The sequence below is a fragment of the Hypanus sabinus genome, chromosome 10 (assembly GCF_030144855.1).
Source record: "Hypanus sabinus isolate sHypSab1 chromosome 10, sHypSab1.hap1, whole genome shotgun sequence".
NCBI lineage: Eukaryota > Metazoa > Chordata > Chondrichthyes > Myliobatiformes > Dasyatidae > Hypanus > Hypanus sabinus.
The window spans coordinates 63541435-63551258 of NC_082715.1; the positions used below are offsets into that span (position 1 = coordinate 63541435).

Below are 9824 nucleotides of genomic sequence, written 5' to 3' on the forward strand. Positions count from 1 at the left end.
AAATTAGGCCTCACTAATGTCTTATACAACTTCAACACAACATGCCAATACTTGTACTTTAATGTGCCAAAAGCTTTCTTTACAACCCTATCTACCTGTTATGCCACTTCCATGAAATTATGGACCTGTATTCCCAGATCCCTTTGGACTCATCAGTGCCCGACCACTCACTATGTAGGACCTACTGTGATTGATCCTCGCAAACTGCAACACATCACACTTGCCTGTATTCATCTGCTATTTTTCAGCCCATTTTCAGCCCAGATGATCCAAATCTCACTGCTAGCTTTGATGGTCTTCCACGGTCGACTGTGCCCCCAACCTTGGTGTCACCTGCAAATTTGCTGATTGGGTTTACTGCCTGCTCACCCAGATTGTTGATATAGATGTCAGACAACAACAGACCAACCACTGATCTCTGTAGCACCCAACTAGTCACAGGCCTCAAGTCAGAAAGGCAACAACTTACGGCTACTACTTTCTGGCTTTCCTCACAAAGTCAGTTCCTATGAGCACAGGAGGTGTATCCATTTGGGCTACCCAGAGAAATTGGTGGTAGCAGAACATTGCGCTCACCATAGCCACAGGATTGACTTTGATGCACAAAACTACTCTGCCAGGCCAATGGGTTTTTGGACCACCTGGTGAAGAAAGCCATTGAAATAAAACTAGAAGAAAAGAATTTTAACAAAGATGAAGGTCTCACTCTAAGTAAGAACTGCAATTTGATTGTAAACAAGGTGGGACAGCAGAAACCTGATTGGCTGTGGACGAACCAATCAGGAGAGACGGACAACAGGGGTATATATACCACTGGTTTAGACATGTCTCGGCATCATCCCTGATGAAGATGGCAGAGTTTGTCATCGAAACATTGGTTAAATTCGATATCTGTACTAGTCTGGAAGCCGGAGGAGAATTTATTCATCATATATGCCAGGAAACCACTAGATCCTTTTGCAATGCAGAACAGGTATAACAGCTACACAGAAAGTGCTTTGTGAGTAACAACAAACTGCAAGATCATAACGAGACAGATTGTGAGGTCAAGACACTGTGCCACAACTGTACTTTAAAAATGCAGGGAATTAAAAACTAGACTTTGTGTTTCAGGGTTTTCCAAATAATTTTAAATAAGCACAACCTATCTACATTAACGAATGATATAAAACACTCAGTGACCATATTATTAGGTATCTCCTGTACCCAGTAAAGTAGCCATAGAGTGTATGTTTGTGGTCTTATGTTGCTGTAGCCCATCCACTTCAAGATTCAATGTGTTGTGCAGTCACAGATGCTCTTCTGCACATTCCTGTTGTAACGCATGCATATTTGAGTTACTGTCACCTTCCTGTCTCCTTAACCAGTCTGGCCATTCTCCTCTGATCTCTTTCATTAGCAAGGCATTTTTGTCCAGAGAACTGCTGTTTACTGGATATCTTTTGTTTGTCACACCATTTTCTGTTAACTCTAGAGATGGTTGAGCGTGAAAATCCCAGGAGATTAGCAGTTTCTGAGATACTCAAACCATTCTATCTGGCGCTAACCAGTTCATTCCACAGTCAAAGTCACTTAGATCAAATTTCTTTCCCCATTCTGATGTTTAATCTGAATAATAATTGAAGCTCTTGATCATGTCTGCATGTTTTTATGCATTGAGTTGCTGTCACATGATTCATTGATTAGATATTTGCAGTAACGAGCAGGTGCAGAGGTGTACCGATTAAAGTGGCTACTGAGTGTATATGCTTGAGAAATGTTGATAACAGATGAAAAAATTGATCTTTTGCATTAGTATAAATGCTTTTCGTATCATTGTTCAGATATACTGATCCTTGAGGATAGCTTTTCACATTACTGTTAATGACATTTTTATAGCTAACAGTTCCAGCTTAAATTTAAATAAGATCTTTATCACTTAACAACATTTTGGCTATATAGGCAATAACCTGCACAAAAACAAAAACTTTGGAAAGAAAGAAATACAGAAATGTCATATGGAAGGTTACTCTGTCATAAAAGTGATGTCCATTTTTACTCTGAAGGTTGCTTGTCACATAATGATGTTCCTTGAGCACAGTGCGAAGTTTAGAACTCAAAGCTAGTTGTCGACCTTTTCATTCAAAAATGGTTCCAGTAATCCTACAGGAACAATCTCAAATCTGGAAGTGTTGTGGATAGTGTGGAGGGCTGTCAGAGGTTACAGCAGGACATTGATAGGATGCAAAACTGGGCTGAGAAGTGGCAGATAGAGTTCAACCCAGTTAAGTGTGAGGTGGTTCATTTTGGTAAGTCAAGTATGATGACAGAATATAATATTAATGGTAAGACTCTTGGCAGTGTGGAGGATCAGAGGGATCTTGGGGTCCAAGTCCTCAAGACTCTCAAAGCAGCTGTGCAGGCTGACTCTGTGGTTAAGAAGGCATATGGAGTATTGGCCTTCATTAATCATGGAATTGATTTTAGGAGCCGAGAGGTAATGTTGCAGCTATGTAGGACCCTGGTCAGGCTCCCCTTCGAGTACTGTGCTCAGTTCTGGTTGCCTCACTACAGGAAGGATGTGGAAGCCATAGAAAGGGTGCAGCTAAGATTTACAAGAATGTTGCCTAGATTGAGGAGCATGCCTTATGAAAACAGGTTGAGTGAACTCGGCCTTTTCTCCTTGGAGTGACGGAGGATGAGGAGTGACCTGATGGAGGTGTATAAGATGATGAGAGGCATTGATCATGTGGATAGTCAGAGGCTTTTTCCCAGGGCTGAAATGATTGCCACAAGAGGACACAGGTTTAAGATGCTGGGGAGTAGGTACACAGGAGATGTCAGGGTTAAGTTTTTTACTCAGAGAGTGGTGAGTGCATGGAATGGGCTGCCAGTAACAGTGGTGGAGGCGGATATGATAGGGTCTTTTAAGAGATTTTTGGATAGGTACATGGAGCTTAGAAAAATTGAGGGCTATGGGTAAGCTTAGTAATTTCTAAGGTAGGGACATGTTCAGCACAGCTTTGTGGGCCAAAGGGCCTGTATTGTGCTGTAGGTTTACTATGTTTCTATAATGAAGATATGTTTGAAAATAAATTAAAGCATTAGGAAGAAAATTACTAAGAACAATTAAACACAAAAATTCTATTTAAATAGCTTCCATCATGGCACTGAAATATCCCAAAAGCAATGAAGTACATTTCATGTATACTCACTGTGAGAAAATAGTGTGGTCTTAACAATGAAATTAACAACTACATGATCTTCTTTATTGATGCCATTCAGTTGGTAAATGAATGTCAGCACACTACAACAACCTTGCTGCTCATCAAATAATGCCACAAGAATTTTTTCTGTACACTTGAGTAGGTTGATGAGCCTTGGTTTAATAATACGTGAAAGTTGTTGCAGCACTTAATCTGCTCAAGTATGCCAGGTTAGGTTTTATGTTCAATTCAGAGAGCCGGATTTGAACCCTTATTCTTTGTGTGAGCGTTTTCTTCACTTTAAGTATTCACTTATTTTTTGGGGGGGTATATTTTGTGTATTTATTTGCCTTCTGACTTAATGAGAAACAACTAACTAGTTCTTTTTATTTATTGATTATCTCACTGCTAAATAAAAGATTGCGGGGGGCGGGGTGGCAGTGGTGGTTGTGAGAGATGCTGAGAATATTGGGTCCTTCTGTCTTCGTTTTCATCTGGTAATAGTGCCCAATTAAGAGCAGCAAGAAAACAACATTGCACATTGAATTTGTCTGCAATATAAGGGCCAATGGTTATTTTGCTGTGGAGAAAGAAATTTAGGAATATGTTTTACAGGATATTAATGAGAAACAGGTGGAATATTAGAAATGAAACAAAAGGAAAGAAAGTTAAAGGTTCTGTATGTGGACACTGAACTTGAAGCTTGGATTCTCTTCCATTATATGAGGACCCGTAGCATACTGTATCGTGCATGATTATTATATATAAAGGAGTACTCTTGGGGATAGAGTAATTCATTGGTGTATGAGAAATGAAACAATTGCATACTTTGAACTGAAATGTAATGTAAACTATATAATCCACAAACTTGCTCCTTAAGATGGGTATTGGGGGAGCATATACTGATGATTCTGATAGCAAAATTAGATGAAATTTAAGGAATTTACAGTGGGAAAGTTTTGTCCAAGCGTAAATATGCATTGCAACAAAATAAATTATGGACAAGAAGTACAAACTTATGTTATCTTCGGAAATACAAAGGGAAGGGAGCACAGTAAATGCGGATGCATTTATTCCAGAGTAATTGCACCTAATGGAAGTAGTTATGACAGATAATATCCATTAACATCCATTCATTAAATCAAAAATACAAAGAGGCTAAACAATTTGTCTTGAGTCACCTGTAGGAAAATTAATAACATTGACTGTGTGAGTACACTGAGCAAGAAACTCGGTGGCTTTAATCACACAACCAACACTATTATGCAATAAGTACTACAAAATAATGTAATTGAAGGTAGTATTCCATAAGGCTGTATTGTTATGCTATGTAGGCACCTACTAGGAGATATCTACCAGATGCTAAAAGTATTTAGTGATTTATTGATTTTTCTTCATAGGAAAGAACCACTACAGGATAGCATAATAGCTACATATGAAGAACATGAGGATAGCGTTTATGCAGTGGAATGGTCCTCAGCTGATCCATGGCTGTTTGCATCTTTAAGCTATGATGGAAGACTTGTGATAAACCGGGTACCAAGAGCATTAAAGTATCGTATTTTGTTGTAACTTAGCAATAATTTCAGTTTTTGTTCTTAAACTAGATAAGTATAATTTTTGTTATATAAACTCTGAAAATAACTTAACATTGAACTGTAATATATCTGCTGCATTGCTGAAAACAATAAATAATGACAAACATTAATTTGATGTGTTTGCATTGGTATTAGTTTATGATCACATGTAACAATACGGTATAAAAGCTTGCCTTGCACACTGTTCATACAGATCGAATCATTAAACAGTGCGTTGTGCAAGGTAAAACAATAATAATGGTGAACGAAGTGTAAAATTTCTGGAAAAAGTACATTGCTGATCAATGATAACGTGCAAGATCACAACAGGTAGATTTACACCAATTTGTTAAGAAATTGAATAACATTCTAGTAGTATATCTTCAGTGAATTTCATAGACCACATTGAAATAGCTTGTATATTTAATCTCCAGATAGGGATTTTACAACTTATTTCCCATTCAGAACTATATCAGCTCAAGGAGAGTATAATGGTCAGAATATCAGCCCAAACTTAACAATACAACATTCAACACTGACTGGCTTCTTTCCACATTCTCAATAGCTTACGAAGCATTGTAGCACAAAGTAATTAATCTTCTCGAGTGTAGTAATCACTGGATTGCTGCCTGTGCCATGTGCCAGTGAGAGTAAGAATAGGATGATATGTCAGATGAATTCAGGCAGGGGGGCAGGGTTTCAGATTCCTAGATCATTGTAATCTCTTCAGGCGAAGGTAGGACCAGTGCGAAAAGAACCGGTTAGACCTGACCTCAAAGGGTACAACTATCCTTGAGGGTAAGTTTTCTAGAGCTGTTGGGGAGGGCTTAAACTTGCTGGAGTCTGCAGACCCAGGTCAGTTTGGATTGGCAACAACATTTCCTCCATGATATTCATCAGCACTGGTGCACCACAAGGCCGTCTGTTTAGCCCCCTGCACTAACTCACTTTACACTTATGACTGTGTGTCTAAGCACAGCACAGCTCCAATGCCATTTTCATGTTTGCTGACGAAACCACAGTGAAAGGCCGAAACGAAGATGGTGATGAATCAGCATTTAGGAGGGTGATTGAAAATCTGGCTGAGGGGCCAGAACACCAACCTCTTACTCGATGTCAGCAAGACCAAAGAGCTGATTATTGACTTCAGGAGAATGAAACCAGAGGTCCATGAACTAGTCCTTTTCAGAGGTGGAGACGGTCAGCAACTTTAAGTTCCTTGGTGTTATCACGAGGGGTGATTGATAAGCTTGTGGCCTAAGGTAGGAGGAGTCAATTTTAGAAAACCAAGCACATTTATTTTTCAACATAGTCCCCTCCTACATTTACACACTTGGTCCAGTGATCATGGAGCATGTGGATCCCTTCTTTGTAGAAGTCAGCATCTTGGACCTCCAGAAAGTGTCCACAGCAGGGGTGATTGATAAGTTCATGGCCTAGAGTAGAAGGAGATGAGTTACACAACTCTCGTTACATGCATGTGCAGTTCAACTCTTTGAGTGATTACACAGGAAGTTTCCCTCAGGATCAATAAAGTATGTCTGTCTGTTAGTAACTCATCTCCTACCAAGAGAGGGAATTTGTAGAATGCCTATGAGATGGCTTTTTAGAGCAGCTTATGATTGAGCCTACAATGGGAAAGGCATTTCTGGATAGGGTGCTGTGTAATGAAGCTGACTTAATTCGAGAGCCTAAGGCGGGGGTCGGCAACCCGCGGCTCCGGAGCCACATGTGGCTCTTTTACGTCTGTGCTGCGGCTCCCTGTTGCTTTGGGAAATAATTGGTTGTGGCGACCCTTTTCCTGGCACATCCGAACCTGCTCACAATTAGATAGCCTACAGGGGTTTGCGAGCACAGAGCTTTGGAGCCTCTGCGCCACGGGGGGCAGGTTGAGGGAGGCTTAAAAGTGAGGCTGAGGATTTCGAATAAAGTTTTTTCCTTCGACTGCAGTTACCGACTCCGTGTCGTAATTTTAGCACTGCGTGTAGCACACCGCTACATGGTCAGTATTTAATTAAAATGTATTTTATGTTAGTTTTTTAGTTTTTGAAATGTAAATCTAAATTTGAAGATTATGGTGATCTTGTACAATCTAAATAAGACGTTGTGGCGACCCATTTCCTGACACATCCGAACCGGCTCACAATTGGCCAGCGTTCAGGCTAAGGGAGATAGCCTACGGGGGTTTGTGAGTACGTGTCTTTTGCAGCATCCGCGCCCATGGGGGGTGGGTTGAGGGAGGCTTAAAAGCAAGGCTGTTTAGTTCGAATAAAGCTATCTTTGACTGCAGTTTACTGACTGCGTGTAGCACACCACTACAACGTGTTTTTATCGCTGGCTGTCCAGAGGGGAGGTGCTGAAACGCTTTGTCGCGTGTCTGGAAGAAGTGAAAACTTTCCTGGGCAGCAAAGGGCTCACCTTTCCTGAGCTGGAACAGCCAGAATGGCTGGAAAAGCTACACTTCATGGTAGACATGACAGCGCACCTGAACACGCTGAACACAGCTCTTCAATGGGGTAAGGACGTACAGCCCTGCACATGTTGGAGGATGTTTTGGCATTCGAGCGCAAGTTGACGTTGCTTGCCAGAGATTTACAGAAAGGCACATTGTCTCACTTCCCCAATTTGAGAGAGTTCAAACAAGGTCACGACATGATAAATTCGGAGTATTTACATTCTGCAATCATCGCAATGCAAACATCGTTTGGGAAACGCTTCTGTGAGTTCAGAGAGGAAAAAAACACATTATCCTTCCCGGTCACTCCCCTAAGCATCGATCCATCCCTACTGAATACGACTGCATTGTCAGGTGTGAGTCAACCTGAACAAGTATGATAAATATTTTAATTGCCTATTATTTTACGTATATTCATATGTTTTCATTGTTCAGTGAAATAGTCCTTTTATTTTTCAGGTTGACAGCTGGCTGACGTTATTTTTGGTTTGCTGCTGGTGGCAAATTTAAGTTTGGCGTTTTTCATAAATACAAGAAGGACTCAAATAGACGTTGAGTATTTTACTTAAAAGTAACCTTCAACCCAACGTCTTTTTTTCGGAGTTCAAAATGTTTTTGTTGCATGCAGAAATGTAATTTCGTTTTCTCTGCAGGAGTTCATCAATTTCATAAATGCAACACATTATAGTTTGTTTATACATAGCATAAAGGCAAAACAAAACGTTGTATGCAGTGTTATTTCATTTTAAATGTCAAACGGGTTTTGCGGCTCCCAGTGTTTTCTTTTCTGTGGGAAACGGGTCCAAGTGGCTGTTTCAGTGGTAAAGGTTGCTGACCCCTGGCCTAAGGTAAAGGAGCTCTTTGGAGACAGCAAGCACAATATGATAGAATTCACCCTGCAGTTTGAGACTAAGAAGATAAAGTCAGATCTATCAGCATTAAAGTGGAGTAAAGTAAACTACAGGGGCATGAGACAGGAGTTGGCCAAAGTTGATTGGAAGGGAACACGAGCAGGGTTGACAGCAGAACTGCCGTGGCTGGTGTTTCTATGGGCTATTCTGACGTCTCAGGATAGGTACATCCCAAAGGTGAAGATGTATTCTAAAGGGAGAATGAGGCAGCCATGGGTGACAAGGGAAGCCAAAGGCAGAATAAAAAGAAAAAGAAAGGGCATATAATAGCAAAAATTAGTGGGAAGTTAGAGACTGGGAAGGTTTTAAAATCCAACAAAAGGCAACTAAAAAGCCACAAGGAGAGAAAGATAAAATATGCAGGTAAGCTAAAGAATAATATGAAAGAGGTATTCAAAAGGTTTTTTTTTCCGATATATAGAGAGAAAAAGAGGCAAGAGTGGATATTGGACTACTGGAAAATCACGCTGGAGAGGTAGTAATGGAGACAAAGAAATGGAAGATGAACTGAATAAGTATTTTGTGACAGTCTTCATTGTAGAAGACATGAGTAGTATGCTAGAAATTCAAGAGTGTCAGGAGGGCAGAAGTGAATATAGTTGTTTTTACTAAGGAGAAGGTCTGAAGGTAGGTAAGTCACCTGGAGCATATAGTACATTGAAATCTACAGCACATTACAGGCCCTTCGGCCCACAATGTTGTGCCAACCATGTAACCTACTCTAGAAACAGCCTAGAATTACCCTACCACAGGGCCCTTTATTTTTCTAAGCTCCATGTACCTATTGATGAGTCTCTTAAAAGACACAATTGTATACGCCTCCACCACCATCGTCGGCAGTGCATTCCATACCCCATCACTCTCTGTGTGAGAAACTTACCCTGACATCTCCTCTCTGCCCATTTCCAAGCACGTTAAAACACCCTCGTGTTAGCCATTTCAGCCCTGGGAGAAAGCCTCTGGCTGTCCACACAACCAATGCCTCTCATCATCTCATACAGCTCTATCAGGTCACCTCTGTCACTCCAAGGAGAAAAGGCCAAGTTCATTCAACCTATCCTCATGAAGCATGCTCTCCAATCCAGGCAACATCCTTGTAAATCTCCTCTGCATTCTCTCTATACCATCCACATCCTTCCTGTAATGTAGCAACCAGACTGAACACAGTACTCCAAGCGGGGTCTAAGGTCTTAAATAGATGTAACATTACATCACGGCTCTTGAACTCAATCCCACGTTTGACGAAGGCCAACACACCATACACCTTCTTAACAACACTGTCAACCTGTGCAGAAGCTTGGTGTGTCCTATCAACACAGACCCCAACATTTCTCTGATCCTCCACACCCAAGAGTCTTACCATTAATACTATATTCTGTCTTCAAATTTGAACTACTTATTTTATTTTACTATTATATAAAATATATACATACACACATACCTAGAGTGCATATAAAAAAGTGTTCAGGCTCCCCCCTCCCTGGAAGTTTAAATGTTTAAACAACAACACACAAAATGCTGGTAGAACACAGCAGGCTAGGCAGTATCTATAGGGAGAAGCGATGTCGACGTTTCAGGCCGAGACCCTTCGTCAGTACTCGCTATTACAGCCATATATCCTTCCTTGGAATGTGTCTCCAATGCCAACTGACTCCAGTTGGCTTCAGGATCCATTTTCGAGCTCAATTTGGACCTT

The 9824-nt window shown here is 40.7% G+C and overlaps 1 protein-coding gene across 2 annotated transcripts in view; it reads left to right on the forward strand.

Moving 5' to 3' along the window:
• Positions 1-4887, forward strand: part of eipr1 (EARP complex and GARP complex interacting protein 1) — a 96203-nt gene extending 91316 nt beyond the window's left edge. For both annotated transcript variants that reach the window (XM_059981992.1, XM_059981993.1), the window contains one exon: positions 4586-4887. In XM_059981992.1, the coding sequence (XP_059837975.1) occupies positions 4586-4757 (172 nt within the window). In that variant the 3' untranslated portion in view covers positions 4758-4887. The remainder of the gene's footprint in view (positions 1-4585) is intronic.
• Positions 4888-9824: the final 4937 nt, after the last annotated feature.